Source organism: Diaporthe amygdali (assembly GCF_026229845.1).
Source record: "Diaporthe amygdali strain CAA958 chromosome Unknown NODE_12_length_1037015_cov_66_201586, whole genome shotgun sequence".
In the NCBI taxonomy this organism is placed as follows: Eukaryota; Fungi; Ascomycota; class Sordariomycetes; order Diaporthales; family Diaporthaceae; genus Diaporthe; species Diaporthe amygdali.
In genome coordinates this window covers 113,441-132,772 of record NW_026517032.1, presented here as the reverse complement: position 1 = coordinate 132,772, position 19,332 = coordinate 113,441, and the positions used below count along the sequence as shown (strand labels likewise).

General features: G+C 55.8%; 1 protein-coding gene across 1 annotated transcript; it reads left to right on the top strand.

The window, feature by feature from the left end:
- Positions 1-505: 505 nt before the first annotated feature.
- On the top strand, positions 506-974 carry J7T55_001784 (uncharacterized protein; the record flags this gene model as incomplete). The annotated part of the gene is made up of 2 exons (XM_053142683.1): positions 506-598; positions 654-974. The coding sequence occupies 2 exons, from the start codon at positions 506-508 to the stop codon at positions 972-974; spliced, it is 414 nt and encodes a 137-aa protein (XP_052994238.1).
- Between the last annotated feature and the right edge of the window lie 18,358 nt (positions 975-19,332).

The following is a 19,332-nucleotide window of genomic DNA, read 5'->3' as shown; positions in this document are numbered from 1 at the left end:
CTTACACAGGCATGTGAATCAGGGACCAGACCAACGCAAGATCTCTTGACCACAGGCATTGATCGCGACATGAACAGGAGTGTCAGGGAGTGCAACAGCTCGTTCGAATGGCTCGTCTTTGGATTGGAGTCCGCCTCCACCGTTCCACTGTGAGACAATCTTCCTCGTAATGACATTGCCGAGATGTTGCCTTCTCGATCGCCTGATTGATAATCACGAACAGTCGAGAACAGCTCAATGATGGACATCATCTTCCCGTAAACCCTGCAACTTGATGATCGCCAAGTAACAAGCCGCCTCAGAGTACAAGGCACCCGAATCTCTGAGCCTGTGTGTTACCCATGCGGTCTGGGAGATCAGGAGCGGTCGACTGGAATATGTGCCTATCCGTTGAGCCGCGGTCAACTGGCACGGCATTTGCACCTTGGAAGCTTTGCTGGGCGATAATCCGCCTCCAGAACCTCAAGTAGTACCACACTGCACTGCACTGCAATGCACTGCACTGATGCGGTCTCCCGAGAAGGAAGACTGTCACGCCACGAGGAGAACTTATGGATCCATCGCCCAGTTGCCCTACGTCGTACACCACGACGTCCAGGTAACACGCCAGAAGACCATGCATGTCCGACTTTATGCTGTCCGCCATTTCTCAGGTGCGACTGATGCCATCCCCTTCCCATCCCTTGCGCACGGAAGATAGGCCGCCGGAGAAGCCGCCTTGTACGACCAGCTCTCCTGGGCACCTAAGACATTTGCGGTCCTTCGGTGTCCTGGAGCGGGCCCGCAGGGCCGAATCCGATCTGACCTGCATGCTGTCATGCAAACAGCAAGGGGCGAGTACCGTGTCGACGACGCCCGACCGTGTTGATGGCCAGGGCGGAGCGGGGGACAGCGATGTTCAGGCAAGGGACAGCGCAGGTTGTGACACTAGATCGATGAAGGACCAGGAGACGAGCGAGGCTGAGCGGACGTGAGCGGTACGTATTACACGCTGATCTAGGCGGTGTCATTAACTCATGGCCACAATATCGTACGTGGAGTTGTGCCAACCTCAGGCTTGTGTCACGGGGTTTTGATATGGGACTCCTTCGTGCGCGTGGTGCGTCCCTGTAACGAGGTGCTATTGGGCCATTCTGGAAGGGGAAGACATGTCGTCTGTCGGACAAGGTAAGATTCCTCAGCGACACCCAGATTCAGCAGAAATGTTTGTGTGTATCAAAACAAAACGGGACGAAACCACATCCGCCAAGGAGAGGCGTCGATGTCACTGCCAGGTCCTATCGGTATACAGCGCAAGTCACCATCGGGGAGTAGCGCCTGTGCCCTCCTGGATTGACACGGTTTGTCACCTCCTTGGAGTTCGAATGTATCGTCAGTCGTGAGAAGAAGTCCCGTCTACCTCCTGTCCCCGGGCAGTTCGGATCACCAAAGGTTCGTCTCAAGAAACGTACATCCGAGAGGCCGATCCGATGCCGATGGAGCGCATGGCCCTCCTTCCCAATTTCGACTCACTTACATGAGAGACCCATCAACTGCAGGCGACAGGAGCTTTTGTGCCCGTTGCCTTGCGCTATCAAAGCCATCCCCCGTCCAGGCGCACGAGGCAACGGTCTCTCTCTCTCACTAACCCGTATTCTCACGCGTCCTCACCGCTCTTCGGCGCCTCCTCAGCACACATGCAAGCTCCGTTCTCTCCTCATGCCTCCGGCTTTCAGCCAGCCAGCCAGCGCCGATTTCCTCCGTAAGGCGACGACCGTATGCAATGCGTAATGCAGATGCATGTCTCGGCTGCCTCGCGGACTATTCGGGGCGCTAGCAGACGCGCCCTGGCCTGGGTCTGGGCCGTACCTTCAGCAAGGGGGCCCGGAAGATTAAACTGCGTTGACGGGCAATTTTGTTGGGTTCCTCCTCTTGTCCCGTAAGCTTTCGCTTTCGCATTAGTATCCGGCCACTTGTAGTCTGGTCTTGTGAGCTGAACCCCGACTCAGCCGACAAAAGACGGCTGCGTACATGCGGGTGCCAGTGAGAATTGAAAGCCTCACTACTCGGGCGGTCGAGTTCAGGCGGGCAAGGATCTCGGCCATGTGGGGTTCTCGCAAGGCCTATACCTCACCATGCGTATATGTATTACGTGGTTAAGGACATGCGACACAAATGCCGGTTCGGCCTGAAGTTGTCCCTCGTGTAACCTGATGCTGTGCCGGCGTCTGACCCAGGACGGAGACAGTGCTGGTACCGTAAACAGCAGTTGGCAAACGGCTCGGCCGGGCGGCGAGGGCGAGTCCAGCGGCCCTCGCCAACTCACACACCAGTAGCTGTTGACAATCGCCCACGGGCGCGGGGTCAGGTGCTACAGTACACACACCCGTCGTTAATCTCCAAGCTAAGCATCAGCACGCACGGGCGTGCGACGTGGCGATGGCTTGTCAGCGAGTCTACATCACATCATCCCAATTTCCTCAGCAGCAGCTGCTGGTGACCAAGAATAGTGACTGCTTCCTGAGAAATGATATCAAAGGCTCGGTCACAGCTTCTTGCCCTGTCAATTGTTCCCGCGTGGTTCCCGTAAGGGTCTTAGCGGCCTTGTCCTCAACAAGGAGGGCTGTTAATATTTGGAAGAATATTCACACAAGGATGGAAAGGTGATATGTCAAAATACCCAGCCCTTTGGACCCCTTGGACCCATTGGGAAAATAGTCGCGAGGAATGGGAGCAATCACTTCGACTTGCGGCCCCTTCTCAATTTGATATTGGCCGTGTCACGAGCTGCAAGGTGCTGGAAACCAGCAGTTTGCATGGGGCACATGATCGAGACGCTTACCATGTTCCCCTGATGATGATGATGGTAGATGAAAAGGCACTGGAGTCAGCTGAGGTCCGAGACGGCACCCTGACTGTGCCACGAGCAGCCCAACAAAGACCGTATACTGGTTCGTGCGTTCGTACACACTGGGTACAGTGTCCGGGGTGGAGGAGCATCCTGGCAGCAAACTCGTCAGATATCGCTTTTCTGATAAGCAAACAGACTGATCATTCCATGCACAATGAGGTGGCTGGTATACCTCGAACCTCCTGCAGATGTCATTGATGATTTCTTATTCTCCCAGTCTGAGGCCTGCGAGATCGCAGACGCCAACCTGGGAACTCGACTTGCCTTGCTAGGAGAACCATCATCATCTTATGTGTTGGAGCAAGAGGCGAGCAGAATTCCCTAGATCTGCAGCTGGTTTGGTGAGTGAGCTCGTTAATCTCTGTCTTACCCACCTTATCCGCTATTTGCAGCGACAAAGGGTGACGAGTAGCTCAGCCATCAGCGCCTCGTCTCAGTAGCATTTGTACAACGAGGGTCCTGTCCCTAGACGGACCACAGGTCGGCTTGTGATGTTCGGGTGGAACTTCCAATGGGCCAGTTAGGATTCAGAAGAATGGATCCCGAAAGGCCTTTAGCAGCCAATATCCACGTGAGCAGGACGTGTAAGATCCACGCCCAAGGTGATATCTCATGGAGCACTGTGGCAATATCACAGAATGTCGTAAGAGCCGTCATTTCCGAGGTCGTCGCAAAGCACGAAAGACCTACTGCGACCCCGACTTAACCCCTCGAAAAAGAGATGATTCATAGTGTGCTGTCACTGTGCCGATATTGGGCGGAACTTTCCTTCCGTTGAGTCCTCCGGCACCATTGGATCTCGAGGGTATACCAAGGCGAGGTATGGAGTTAAGGAGTGGCTGGCTTCGTCGTCGTCGCCTCCTAAAAGCAGATAGCGAGCCGCAGATCCACAAAGAGCCCCGTATTAGATGAACGTAACAGGAGAGAGGCGAGATTGTTGACGGGTCCGTGCCAAGCTTGTCAGTCAGACTCGAGTGCCTCCTTCAGCCTAGTCCCAGCATCAGAAGGAGATATCCGTCGAACGAAATACTGACAGGGCATGTCATATCGTGCAAGACGGCGAGAAGAGAGAGAGGATCGCCAACCTTGCGCGCGCATTCAACGCAAATCAAATGATACGAAACGCACGTCTGTCTGCAGATGGGCCTGGTAGCCCTAAGTCAAAAGCAGTCGATTACGCCTTGGCAACCATCTGCACAAAGGAGTGAGCCACCCTCAATTTGGACTGAGCGGGTGGGCGTATGCGTCTCTGATCCGTACTTCGTAAGCTGGTGCCGGCGGTGCGGCACTCCTGACCCCAGCCTTGTGCCGCGTCGTGCTGGGCCCATGGCCGTGAAGGGAACCTATGCGGGATCCATTCTGGCAATGTACTCCGCGAGGTCAGCCGGATATGGTGACGGAGGAGCCGATCGTAGGCATCACATCCGGAACAGACGACCGTCCCATCCCGTCTTGTGACCTGACACCAGGCGAACCACCACCCGTCATCACACGGGAACACTCAGCGTCGACGCAACCCTGTCTTAAGCTGTTGGCAATGCGACTGACGTGGCAGTCTCATGGAGGTCGCTGCACGGCTCAAGCCGCTGCCGCTTCGTAGGGTCGAGTTGATGCACAGCGATTGCTTCCAGGGCTGCCTAGCGAGCTGTCGTATGTTCTGTTTAAGGCATCTGTCGAACACTCGTGATGGTACCAAGGCAATGTAATCGGCAACAGGGAGGCTTGTGGATGGCATCGACAATTGAGCGGCGCTGGCTAAAAGAAAGGGGTGTAGGGCATGGCCGTCTGTAGGGTGTCCAGGAATATAGGTATAAAGTGTCATTCTAACCATGTCGGGCCGCTAGGAGTGTGGGACAGAAAGCTGCGGCGGTTTCCCCAGACGCAAGAGAGAACTGATATATCATAATTGATGGAAGTCATCATGATAAATGTGTATGAGGCTGAGAAGAGAGTGTGATGGTGAGTAAGACAGGACATACAAGGTAGCTCTGACCAGAGGTGTGGGTTGGTGTGACTTCCCACTACCGGCCGATATCTCTCTGAATTAGCTCTGAAGGTAAGCCATCTTCCAATTGAGAAATGACCCAAATATGTTGCCAACCTGAAGAGACATTTCGGTCATGAAGCTTTGGCCAGTTGTGCTCTGTTGGAGGTTGACATGGCCAGTCTGTGTGCCATCTACCTCTTGGTGGTGAAGATGGCACCATCTGTCTTCCCACAGAGAGAGATTGTTCCTGCACCTGGTCTCTTTGGGCACAGCAGCAGTAGGGTCGCACAAGCAGGAGCTTGCGAACCGCCGCAATGCCCCAGTTGCAAGTCTAGCCTCTGTGACCTCTGGACCGCCTGCAGTGACAGTATGCCTTCGAGATGCATATTCTCCAAAATCACTCATGGATCCCAAGGCGCAGGAGAGGAGCTGCAGCAGCTCTGCAGAAGTCGCCTTCCTAGGAGACCTCATGACACACGGGATACGAGACGCAAGGTGACCCCCCCTTGTTGTTGCTGCAGCTGGAAGGAACATGTAAATCTGCCATAATCCCAACGCTCACTGTGTCCTTTGAAGTACTGCTACGTTCCTCCTAATGGCAGATTGGAACGATTGGGACAGCTGGGATCGAAGACCCCAAGACCACTTCAAGCAACAGTTGCATTGCTAACAGGGTATAGCACATCCTGGCCCCTGCTCTAGAGAGCTTGTTGATATCATGCAGGTGTGAGAACCTGCGCAATCCAAGGTGAATGTTGTGCGCTTGGTGCGGTCCAACAGCTGCAGCGGAGCCGGGATACGCCGCCAACTCTTGCAGCAGACAGGGAAGTTCCGATCTGACCATCCGTAGGCGGTCTGAGATGCCCATAAGCAGAGGAAATATAGGTGCAATAGTAAATGAAGAGGCATGTCTTCTTCAATGTTCAAGACCTGCAAAAAGGTGAGAGAACTACACCACTGGGCGAGGTCGAGGCTGGCATGTGCCGCTATGTGACCAAAGTTGTCTCCTGGAATCAAGGACCAGCAGGTAAGTGCCGTTCAGCACAAACCTGACCGAAGGCGAGTTCAGCCATGTTGTGATTCTCCAGTGTGATCCATGCCATTCCAGCAATACCAGCTCTCTAATGACAACAGGGGGGATGCTGTCGTATTCCTGTGCCTTGACAGCCCAAGAAGAGTCGTGGGCCGAATCGTCTTTCCTCCTCATGTCACACACTAGTTCAACGTAGGGCGGCGCAGCGAATGTTCCCTCTCGAAGATACCAGGATCGGATGCGGCAGACCTCTGCGGGCGTCACTGGACGCGGACGACGGTCTTGCACGTCCGTTGGCAGCAGGCTCTTGGCGTGCCCCGTTGATAAAATTCAGGAGGCTGCAGCTGAAAGCCGTCCTAGTTTAATGTTCCAGGCTCGCCTAGCTGGGGGAGACTGTAAGCAAAGGCCAGGATCAGAGCGGCCGAGCAGATATTGCCAGAGCTCATGCGCCATCCGTCAGAAGATGTCTATCGCCAACTACTGTTTCCTGGCAGCGTTGATGCCCACTCCTTGTTCTAGGCTGGAACGGGGCCTGTTAGCCTGTATCGTGTTGGCAGCTCCTAGGCCTTGTGCTTCCTTGTGCCGAAGCTAGAACCTTTGTCGAGCAATGGCCGGAGGGTGCCGTCCTGGGATCGAGAGGGCCGTTATTCCTTCAATCCGTTTGCCTGCTGGGGCGATGCAGTACCGCTGGCAGTGGCTAAGCAATGGGTGACAGGCCCATTTGCAGAAGTGCAGGGGGGAAAACGTGGGGGATTCGCGCAGCGTTGCGTCCCCAATTTTAGAATTGTCCCGCGTCAACCCCCGGGGTCTCCAGATACGCCCCGTGGCTCACTCCGTGGCTCGCCGAAGACATAAGCAAGCGAGAGATTGCACAATGTTGTGAAATCGCGGATGTCGTCTTATGGGGTGATTTTGAGCTAGCTCGTTGTCAGTCTTCTTGGGAGCTTCCAGATCAGCAACCGATCATTCGATCTGCTGCGTATCACCTCCGTGACATGTGGGTAAGCCTGTCGGAACTTCCGGTTCTTTGGGGGGACCAGGGCGGCTGGCTCCCTGGCTGCCTATGCTACGTCATCTTCATCAAGTCTCGCGCTCAGGCTGTCAGGCTGTGAGCGCAGAAGCAAAGTCCGACTGATCCGAGCAAGCGGAACATGTGTTACAGGGCTGCGGTGGAGTCTCATCACACAGGTGGAAGCCTTCTAGAAGAAGTGATGCCTGTCGCTTCAGGATGCATACGGAGGGCGTGTGTCAAGAGCGACCCGAAGGATAATGTGGGGATGGCGCGGCAAGACGACAGCCATTGGCCTTGAGTCCCAACAGACAACAACAACGGCGTGGCATGGCTGCTGGGATCTACTGCGTAATGAGGATCTTGGAGGGTGCGGCACCTGCGCTGCGGCTCATCATCCTGTTCGTCTGTGTGCGTCACTTGATGCTCCTTGGCCCCAGGAATGGTGGTGGATGGATGTCGTGGCCCAATTATGACTGCAGTTTCGATAGTAGATCATCATCAACTGAGCATCGCGTGCAGCACAGTATCGTGGAAGGAACTTGCCAGTGCCAGCGTTCTGTATCACATGTGTCATCAGGCTCCCAGTCTTCGCCGAGATGTGCACCTTTGCAGAACCGACTGCTACGTGTCGGTTTCCGTCACCCCAGATGACCGATCTGCTCAGCCTTAAGTGTATCGTGCTTGTACCAGGGCAAGGCTGTTCGTGACGGATGTGCTGAAACAGATTGACAGGGCTGTCCCACACAGCGTTGACCCTGCCATTTCCTGTAGGCTCGAACACATGCATTTTTCTGCTCTCCGTCCAACGTCGAAAAAGGGGCAATGCCACCCTAAGATCGAGGTGGACCCTGTCGTCCACGCGACAGTTCGGTAGACTGTATGATAATCGTTCAGCCCGTTGCTGTCGCGGTACTATGTACAATGGGTAAATCAAAATCTAAACCTCATCCGGCATGAAAACAGAGCTAGCTTGAGGAAGCGGCTTGCCTGAGGGCAGTTTCTCCAGGCATCAAGGCGCCACGTATTCTCCGCAGTCAATTGAGAGAGTTATCGAATGCCGTTACGGCGGTCGTCAGAGACCTCGGATGGGTGCCCGCAGCGGCAGCACTGCGGAGTTTCTGAAGCTTTTCGAGATGTGTAAGGCATTTTCCTCGCCAGGGGAAGGGCTTGCCTAGACGATGGGTTCTCGTGCAATAGTCGCCCGCTGGTCCGCTACCGGGGAGACCAAGGAACGATGTCCGGGGAATCTGTAGTTTGGCGTCCGGGAGAGCTATCCGCTGAGGCACGGCATTGCTAATCATTCTGTTGCAAGCGTCAAGGCCCTGGGCAACCCCTATTTGGTTTTCACTGGTGAAGCCAAGCATGGCAGCATGTGGTCGGCAAACCTCGCGGGACCTGGTCGACAACATTTGTCAACAGAGAAGGAAATGCAACTTTGCTGCATTGGTCGTCCGCGGGCTTACATTTTCGGGGAGCAGACACGTCTGGATTGCCGCAACTAGATCTGTGTGATGCCAAACCCATTGTCGGGAGAATTAGCGGCAGAGCACAGCAGGTTCGTTGCACGTATCACTTGTCAACTTTCCCTCCCCAAGGCGGCGGCACCGGTGAAGAGTCTGGTAGCTATTTCATGCAGATGTTGCACGTTCAACCCCTGAGCTCGGGGAAGAAAGCCGCTGCTTTTTTTTCTCTCCCTCTTTTTGTTTCTTTTTTTCGCGGCCCCGGTCCACACAGACGCAGCCACGGCAAAGCCCTTCGGAAAATCGCATGCTGCGACGGCTCCTCCCGCGCGGCGATGAACCAGGCACATGTCACTTTCTGGCAGGCGAGGCTCCCAGTTGACAGGTACTTTTCTTTTTCGTAGCAGAGACTTGAGTGTCTTGAGTCGTCAAGCCTCGGTAGGCAAGGGGCCGAGCGACAATTTGGCGATCGGACGGTTTGACAGCTGGACGATAATGACGCTGTGCGTGAACTGCCTCGATGTCCGACCAATGCGGTCGCCCCTTGATCTTGCCCAAGATGTGAGTCAACACCGGCGATGAGAAGTGTCCGCCGCCGTCAGTAGTGTACCCGGTAGCTGAGACGTGACCCTTGAATGTTCCATCTCGTGCCATATTACCAACGCCTTCGGACAGAGTCAACCAGCTCCGCCGCTGATGCATTGTCGGTAATCACGGGGAACTCATCGCAGTGAGTGCAGATGATACGGCATAGTTCCTGTTAGGCTCGGGAGTGGAGTCGCGAGAAGCTTTGTCCGTGCCAAATGGTCAGGCTGGCAATGACCTCTGCGCAGGCGGGCGGGCAATAGAGGACGTGGCGATGGCGACGGCGACAGACGGGTGAGGTTGAGGTCAGTCTGGCCTGACCCCTGTAGGTGAGGATGAAACAAGCCAGGGACCGGCTCTCGGCGCGTGGGCTGACGGTGCAATTGCGTTGCAGATCTTCTGGCGGCTCCATCGCAGTCTTAACAGAGCAAAAGGATTTGCGGGCGCATGAGGCTCAGCAGAAGGAGGGGAGCACGGACGACGTGCGTTGTGGACTGTTAGCGGTTCGGCCTTGCCATGCCCTACCTGACGGGGGGAGGGGGAACAGAGGGCGACAGAGTTCGTTTGATTGCGCACTTGCTGCTTCCCCGGTTTTCCACGAAGTCACGGAGAGGTACCTAATCTGGGGAACGGGGATGAGGCGACGGGGAGAAAGCGGCTCATCCATTATTAATAAGCAAATGGCTCGATGAGGGCGATGGGTCCTGTGTGACTGAATTGGCCACGGTGTACCCGAGATGAAGCTGAGTTATTTCAGTCAATGCAGTCAGTCTGTACCACAGATACGGATACTCGTATCTCTTGGACATGGACTTGGGCAAATAGGGCACGACTACTGGTACTGAGCCCTCAGAGACGGGGCGGAAGGGGAGCCCTACTGAGCTCACCAAGCAGCTTCTTCCACGGCCCTCGCAAGCTGACTCACTGACTCACTGCATGTGCAAGACGGGAAGCTGCAAACTGATGGGGCCACTCTGAAGGCGACTCCATGCTGGTGCGTCCCTTCCCCGTCCCTGCCAATCTCATAATAGGTGGGAATTAGACTAATAACTGCGCACGCCAGCCAAGCCAGGAAGGTACTGTGAGAATGTACTGCGTACTGTATGTAGGGTGGGTTGCTCTTGCTGCAGAGTCTGAGAGTGCATTTATTACGCGCAACACACGGTGCATTGATTGCGCACCGTTGTGTATCCCATGCGATGAACGGACGGGTGAAGGGATGGGACGGGATGGATGGATGGATGGTTTGAATGGTTGAATCGCGAGTACGAGTCGGGGCTGTCGGGCAACTCTGATGTGAAGACATCGTCATTCTCGCCCTGGCCACATGCCGTGGCCTCTCGGATGCGATCCTTTTGGTTCCATCCAACCGTCCCATCCAAAGCCATCGAACTTGTTGGTGTTTCGGGTTAACCGCTGTTTGGTGACCTGTCTGCCTGTGCCTGTAGGTCAATTGAACCTCTCGGGTCTTGAGAGACGGTTTCTCTCCACGGCCATGTGAAAGGACTCGCGCAAATCTTGACGATCGCCGGGACCACTCTGTTGCACTGCGCTGTCGGAACAGGCTCATGCTACAATAGGCCGCGCGATCGTCGTGATTTCCCATCGGCAGAGTTCCGCGACTGCCCGCGAAAGCGGAATCCTGCGGTGGAAACACGTCTGCCCACAAACTGCTTTTTCTCTTCTCTTGCTCACCTCTTCGAGTAGCCGAATGCTTGGTGATATCCCGCACGCGTGCGTCGCGCTTCGCTGACAGAACCCTATTGGACGAGCCGCATGGCATGCCATCACCCTGACGCTGCCATAGAGGGCGACGTAGTCTGCCTGTAGATCATGGGGGTACCTGCACGCATCCTGCGACGCCTAGTTCCTGTATGTTCGTTGTCGATAAGTGAGAAAGGAACTGACAGCCAGCGATGACGACGTTGGTCAGCAGACACAAGAAAAGTGAGGCGGTTGAAGGTTGAAATGGAGAGAATCGTTGTCTGTGGAATTGATTGGCGGCTCGGTACAGGACCGAACGCAAAGCGTGGGGTCGACGTTGTATTTGCTGCGGCACACAGGATGATCGACTACCACGTAGCCTGGTAGGCTACTCAGGTTGTGCAGCCGCAGGGACCCAAGCGAAGGAGGTGGTACTGTGATAGTCTGCCCTTCGGCGCCCCTGCTAGAGAGATTGCCCCAGTTCAGTTGGATGAAGCAGGCGCCCGGCGGCCTGCGATGGCCCCCTCAATCCATGGTGCCTTGCCGCCTGTGGGCCTCTGGTCGGTCTACAAGCACTGCATGCAGGCCGACGGTCCACGACGGCTCAAATCCAACACAAGATCCTTTGGGCCGGCGACTTGGCTGGGGTCCTTCATGGCTCATCAAAGCAAGCAGTCATAAAAAGCGGTGTGCAATGTTCACCTCGAGTCCAATAGAGACGTTGCAAAGCCATTGACATCTTCCGCTCTACGGGCTTGGGACGCTTGAGGGAGCCAGGCTGTGCAGGCTCGGAAACTGCCCGTTTCCAAGACGGATAGATGGAATGGTGTTTCTCAAGGTAGGAAGGTGTCAGGAAGCCCTCTGCCCTCAGCACTGGTCGCGAATGGGTCCCGGGCACCCTGTCGGCAGGGGAGAAAGAGTTATGGGCCAACAAGGTTTGGTTACTGCTGTCACACGGTGATGCTGATGTGCACTCGTGACGCTTCTCTTCACCCGCATTCGACGAGGGAGAATCGTGGACTGGTATGATAGCCATAATGCAGTGCCCATTAAGCAGTAAAAGCGGAGCTGTCAGGCTGCTCACCGCGGCGCACAGGGCCACTCAGTGGTCGCAGGCCGTGTCTCAGCTTACCGCCTATCATTCAGGAACGACAGACCCCATGGAGTTGGCCAACGGGCATGAAACAAGATCGAGATGCCCGAATCAGTCAATGCCGATGATTATCATGGGCGACGACAGACGAAGAAGGACGAGAAGGAACATGCAGCTCTCGTCATCCCAGCTGATCAGCTCGGCGGAAGCGCCGACAGTTGTTTCAAATTCGTAGAGTGAGGTGCAGACCGCCACCAGCACAAGCGAGGATGAGCATTTCGCACAAGATTGGCTCATTCGATAATTGACAATCTCTCACGAACAGCCAGCCAGCCGTGCTGGAAGTCTCTATACTGTGCAGGTAGGTGACAGAGAAGGAGATATTCGCCTGGCATCTAGGATATAGTACATGCGTGTCCCCAAGATTGTGCCGCTCAGTTCGGCCGAGGCCGGTGCCGTCGCTTCCGTGGTCGTCTCGGCGTCGGGGGCCAAGACAGGCCTGGGAAAACGGATTTGTTGAATTTGGCATCTGTCATTTCCATCCAAACCAAGGAGGTCGCTCGGCCAGCAGCTGCGAGTCCTTCCGAATTCCGCTGCGTACGACGCTATGGGAAAGCCGAGACATTCTCGTCTTTGTGCACGGGATCGTCGGCTGTGAGCCCTAATGATCTCCTCCAGCACCTCAAACCATTCCCCATGTGGCAAAAAGTTTCGAGAAGATGGAGCATGGACCAGTCTTGGTGAGGCTCGCAACTCAAAGACAACGACAGTGACGGGATTGACCAATGGACGGACCCCTCTGATGGAGACCACGGAAATCGACTCGGGACAGGAGTATTTATAGCATCAGCGGGCAAGAGTCTTGACTCTCGTCCAGCACAATAATAACAACCTCATCATGCATTTTGCCAAGGGGGCTGTACAGTGTACTATTTTGCACCTGTGCCTCCATGCCCATGCTCATGGCTCTGAAGCAAGACGCACGGCACATGCCGGCTGACAACTACAAATCCTCTTGACCCAATCCGCCGTATGGTATCTCTGACAGCACCACTTTGAAACATCGCAGCCAGGGAGTGCAAACAAGCCCTTCCTGCCATGCTCAGGTCCCTGGGCAGCGCGCGTGCCAAAATGGCAAGCTCAGGCCGGACAGAGCCCCTGGCCTGTCACGTCTGAGGAGCTGGAGATGGTGGTTGCTATTGCTGATTGAGAGCCCCTTGCGTCGATCGACATTCCATCTTTACCAAGAAGGCGTAGGCATCAGCTGCAGCTGGAGCTTATTGGTAAATTGCGAGATCCAGCAGGCAGGTGTGACGATATGATGCAATGCAAATGCAGGTGAGTGTTGTCAATTCGCAGGCAATTTTCTAAACCTGCTGTGGTATGCAATTATGATGCGCATGTGGTATATGAGGCATGCTAGACATTAATTCAGGGTTGCCTTGGAGGCAATCGAACCCCGGAGGAAGCGTCGAAGAATCGAAGCCAGTTAGGCGGGTTTGCGATGTGGTGGTAGATGATGAGGACATTGCGACTTCCAAGGTTGTGCAAGGTTTCACGGCAATGACGCACCTACTCCAAGCTGGCTCCTGCGCTCCCTAATGCCATGTGGGCGAAAGGCAAAAGGTGGAGCAAGGGACAGGGATGTGCGCCGACAAGGCTGCATCTCGAACGAACCATGGAAGGCACCTGAGGGCACGGCGAAGTACCTGGTACTTGGGACCTGCCTCCCGCGGCCTGTCCACCACCCGTTTCCATGACTTTCCTGTTCATCTCACTGCGAACCATGTGCAGTGCCTGGGTAAATCCCCACCCCATGTACTTGCAGCACGACGAGGGATATTCATATGCCAAACACCAGGCACAAGAGCAGAAATCAACCCAGCCACAGCTGTTTGACCTCATCACCTCGTAGAGTTTGAACCAGTGCCGAAGGACGTGAACAGCAGGCACGGATAACAGAGTGGACGGGACCCCTCCAAGTGGTATGCACCGCACTGGAGCCCACGATGCCATCGTCTGGGCAATCGCGGAGAAAAGAGAAAAGACGAAATCGATTGGTAACTGCAAGTAATGCCCACGGACGGACGGGAAGCCCCATAGATGATTCGTCGGGCTGTGACCACGTCAAAGCCCCAGCAGAGGTGCTGCGATCAGCACTTTGCTATCGGTGACGGCGGCTTGACCGCTGCCCGTCGGTTGATTGATGGACAATGATAGGCATCACTGGCGTTGATCAGGATCCTGAGGGAGGCTTGTTCGCCCACTACAGGCCCAACATCGGCATGCTAAATCAAGTTTTGGCGTGTTTCAACCGCGCCCATCACCATCGAACACACACGTCGTGTGGGATGAGCTGTAGTTTGTCGACCGGTGATCTTGGCGAATCGTGGGCTTCGACTACATTTTTGATGCAGGTGCGGACGAGGATCATGACAAGTGGAGCCAGCAACAATGAGCTTATTGGGGATGCGGTTGGGGGGGTTCCAGAGAGGGAGCACAAATCATGGAGCAAAGCAGTCTGATGCCGCTGCACCCGCAAGTCAAACAAACCGTCCATGTTGGGGAACGTGACCATGTACATGCCGCATGTCACATTCAACGTTAGGTTTGATTAACTTCGATTTGTTTCCATCCTGTGATTTTGGCGTTCTGGTCCGAAGCTCAAGGGCAAGGCTCTTCGACCGCGGCATTGCACTCAAACCGTAACAGAGGCCGGGTTGTGGTCTGTGTAAATTCCTCCTGGGAGGGGACTGTATAGCATTTTGGCTTTTTTCGGCCATCAATCGATTCTTTCCGATGGACGGGAGGTCACGCAAACGCCCATCTATCTCCTGCGTCTTGCAATCTCGCGGAACAGCTCCCTTACGAGCAGCAAATGGTCTAGATGGAGCAGTGCATCGCAATGCGGGCGAAGTTTAATGCGACTCGACCCCACGAGCCACTCGCAAACCGCCAACCTTGACTGCAGGACTCTGAGTCACTCAGATTCCCGCGAGCTGCCCGGGGGGGGGGGGGTGGTCCGGCGGCAGACCCGCGATACGGTGAAGTCGTGGCTTGAATGTTGTCGCTGGTAGGTGGTGCCATGGGTGATAGCCTAAGGCGCTTACCTTCCCTTCACCTTCTTTCCACCTCCTATCAAACCTCGTCCAGGCGGCTCGGTTCCGCCGCTGTGGTTCCCAGGTATGGAGCTTTCCCGTGGTGAAGTCTCTGCTTTCCGGGATTGTTGCAAGCTGGAGGGGGCTTGGGAGTCTTGGGAGAGGAAGATCACTTCCCCAAGGTGTCGAGCCCGCCCTACCCAAGCCCCCACCTGATTGCCGCCTTTTTGTTTGATCCGAGACTTGGGCAACGGATCATCAGGGACTTTCGATACTGATCAACAGCGAGCCCGAGTCAACAAGAGGCCTCAGGCGTGGGCTTCCCTACTGCGCAAGACCTTGCCGTGAGGCCGCTTGTCGCATGGTCGGCTCTGGGGAAAGGGAACGCGCTACCTATGTTGCGCTGGCCCCCAGGCCCCACGGGTTTTTCAGGATGCAAATGTTGTTTGATTCTCAGGTTGATGAGCCTGCGAGACCCTGCACCCTGCTGGTGTCCACCTAGCACAGCACACAGCACAGGGAGCCTAGGACGCCAGGCCCATTCGGACAGCCGGCCTGGGGACTCAGCAGCTCGAGGGCTGATGAATGTCACTTTGGCAAAGTCGCATCCTGTCGCTAGGAATGATCCTTAAATAATCACCCAGGCTTGGACAGACTGGGACAATGCAACCAACCCGTGTGGCGCGGGGCTCACTAGAGACCATCTAACGGTAATGTAGCTGTGGCAGTTGTCTCCCCCGGATTTTGGGTTTGATGTTGATTCAGGAACCTCAGACCATCTTCCCCCCTCCCCACCATGCCTAGCATAGCTAGGCGCACCCATACTAACAGTAGATTGTTTGTTTCGGCCAGATTCGAGGCATCTCTTGCGGCCCTAGGTAGTCACGTAGGACAAAGATCCGGTGGGCTGTTGACCGTCTGATTGCCCGGCCAGTGTTAGGGCAGGGTAATAAGCACCCGTCGTGGGAGCCATCCTGAGCGTTTGGAGACGCGCGTTCCACCGCAAGATTACAGTGCTAAACTCAGAAAATGGTGACAAACCTACATTGCGCAGGCATGTGCACCCAGACATTCTGAAGCACAGGGAAGACAGTGGTTTCTCATACAATAAAGAGCAGTGTGGCGGTACATAGGAAGAGGCACAGTTTTGGGTTGGCTATCGGACTCGGCTCCTCTGCCCAGTGCTAATAAGCGGACTGCGCCGCCCGCCCCCCCTTCCGTCGCAGTAGCAGCCCTCGAGTTGATGAATGGCCCGTCTAGAACGGCAAGCCGGCTGTCTATTCGAAAGAGGAAACCCTGCGGCAGCTGTCGCGACTTGTGTCTGGGTGGAATCTGAAGCGTATGGGTGGAGGTGGTCCCGACCGAGAGAGGGCGAGTCTTGGTCCTGGGGGAGACGGAAAATTCTGTCACTGTCCACTGCAGCCCAGCTGTCTGTCTCCATGGCCGTCTGTGCCCGTGCAGGGCGCCCGGACTGAGATGGAAAGCCAGAGAGCTCAGCTCCCAAAGCTGGCTAATTCGATTGGTATCCAGCTCGGTTCCTACGTTGCCTCATTGCCTCTGGGGAGGTACCTGCTCAAGGGCCTTCCAGGTCGGTTAGGGGCCATCTCCTGCGCCCATGGGAGGGGTGCCCAGAACCCTAGGTAGTCTAGGTAGGTATGCGGGTACGCTCGCCTGCCCACCGTGACGGTGGCCCACGAAACAACTGCAGTTAGCAGAGGATATCTGGGTACCAAGGCATCCCCCCCCCATGCGCGCACCAAGCGCAATCCTGCACAGAAAGTGCGATGGCAGAACCGTCCAGGTTCTGTTCTTCCTGACGTGCTGCCAATCCCACCTATTCTTCGCTCCGCCCGGCCACAGTGTCGTCACCTAGTCTAGTCACCTCACCGGGGCGCCACGTCAATTCTTGAGTGTCTTGGTTTGTTCTTTTGGGGCCCGTCCTGACCGTGCTGGCCGTGCTGGCGGTCCTCCCAAGACTGCGCGGCCAGCGACCCCCCACCCCCCCATGTCGCTGTCCCCTTTCCGTCTAACAGGCAAGTCCCATCCACGCCGGTCTATTTTCTCTTCCGTGCACCTCCTTCCCTGCCCACACGCCACTTCCCTTTGCGTCTTCCCTCATCTCACCGTCTCGGTCTCAGCTCAGCTCCATCCAGCTCAGCTCAGCTCGAGGACACCACACACACTTTCTCTCATACACACACACACACATCAGCAGCATATTCATGTTGTGGGCGGCACGGCACGGCAGGACAGGTATGACTTATTCATAGTACTTATTGCATGGGGCACCTCTGATGTGTACTGTGTGTGCATGTACATAAATACATACATACATTCATCTATGTAATTCATTCATCGTTCTGGGATCCGAGAGCCGATCAGGCGGATGGTTCGCGCCCACATCCCCATCCTCTCATCCTCAATGCTCGTCCTCGTCCTCGACCGCGGACCAACAGCAGCTGGGCGCACTCTCTTCTTTTAGTCCTCTGTGCGGTTGTGTCTCGGCGCAGGTACCAGGTACCCTGTACCGAGGGCAGTACATGCACGAGGCAGGGCCGGTACGGTGGTACATGCGTCTGACGCCTTCCTTCCCCCGGGCCACATGCACCCTCCCCTGCTCGGTCCCCTGCACCTGCACCTGCACCTGCACCTGCGCCTGCACCTGCGCTCTGCCAATTCCACGGTATCGCGCTAAAACCGCCCAGGTACCTGTCTCTACCTTTTTTTTTTCGCCCTGCTCACACCTCCTGGCGGTCCTCATTCCCCATGGACCCCATCCCATGTCATCCCGTCTTCTGGTCACAATCGCATTTCGCTTTTCCCCTCGAGCTAGAAAGGATTGTCGCCGTTGGTGCCGTATCGAGTACCCTCCTGTCCAGGCTGTCCAGGCTGCCCGGGCTGTCCCTCTCCCTCCTCCCCCCCCCTCCCACAAAAGCCTACACCAGGCACACAGGCCAGAGCCACTGCCTGATCCCAACACCACCCCATTTATTGTGCCCATCCATTGGCACCGTCAGCTACACGGTACTTCGTGGCTCCTCCTCGTCTACCTACAGTACGTAGTGCGCGAGCAGTCCCCTGTCCCTGTCGCCAACAATTTCCCGGCCATGCCACTCGTGCTAGCATCGATCGCACTTTAAGAAATCGACCACCACCCCCCCCTTCGTATGGACCACCTCTCCCACCCACCCAGTCGCCCATGCATACATAGATAGATAGATACATCCGTACCTACCCTGCCGCCACCCTACTGCAATACTTCACTTCGACTCACCACACCTTTACATTCAACTGGTTTAGGGCAGACATTTTCCCCCCTTCCCTTCGACATTGCAAACGACGCTGGACGAACCGTACCTTGAACACTTCAACAAATCACATACAACTACCGGTTCTTAGTTGTTACGAGGACACCAACTGAGAGAGACAACGCCGCGACTAGTCCGCGACACACGATCCCATCTGGATCGCACACTCTCACTCTCTCACACTCACACACACACCCACTCTGCCGCCTCCTCCACGGTACCAGGCACAACAATTTTGTCGACACCTCTGAGGCTTTCCCGGAAAGGACATTTTCTAAGCCACCCTGCTGCGCTCTCCAGTCTTCGCGGGAATCTGTCTTTTCGCGACGTGCCAACACTCGGGACCACGAGCCGCGCATTGGAATATCGACCACCTCGGACGGGCCTAACTTGTTGCGCACGCCTGCACGCTTGCTGAGAGTCTGCTATTAGGCTTTTCGGGGGAAGCACGACAGGCGAGGAGATCTGTACGCGCCCAATAGGACCAAGGGCGACCAGAGTCTCGGGATCTAGAGAAGGTCGAAGAGACAAGAGGCTCGGCTCGCGCGCATCATCTTCAAAGGAGGCGCGCCAAGGAGTCGCAACCGTGGGCCGGCGGCTTGTTTTGCGCCCACAAGACGAGGACCGCGAGGAGATCGCCATCCCAGTCACGCACCAAGCAGTCTGCAGCTGCCCTTGCGGACCGCCTGTGGGACTTGCGCATACACCCCAACCCGCGCCTTGGAACCGCATCTGTCCACTTGCATACGGGCTGCCACATCATCACTCCGCCGTGAGCCAGGTATCGCGATATATGGTCCCCAAAACTGCACCAGACACACCTACATAACCCCAAGGTATCGCCCACACCCTCTTTCCAGGGAATTGGCACTCCCACGCAACCTTGCGCTTGCGCCGCGTGCAGTAGCTGTACACAACATATACTTGGTCTGACCTGCCTCCGCCGGACCTAGGCTCGAGCGGGTACTGTCTGTCTGTTGCCGTACGTCCATTGCTCTCTGACGACGAAGGTCACTCGCCCACGTGCAGCTTCGACCCCAGTACGGCCCCGACTTTATTTGGCCCTCATCCACGATCCTTCCTGCGGGAGATCAGTCTCATCTCATTCCCCGCACTCATTCCCCCGGACACACTGGGCCTACCGAGACGGGTTCCCTTAAGA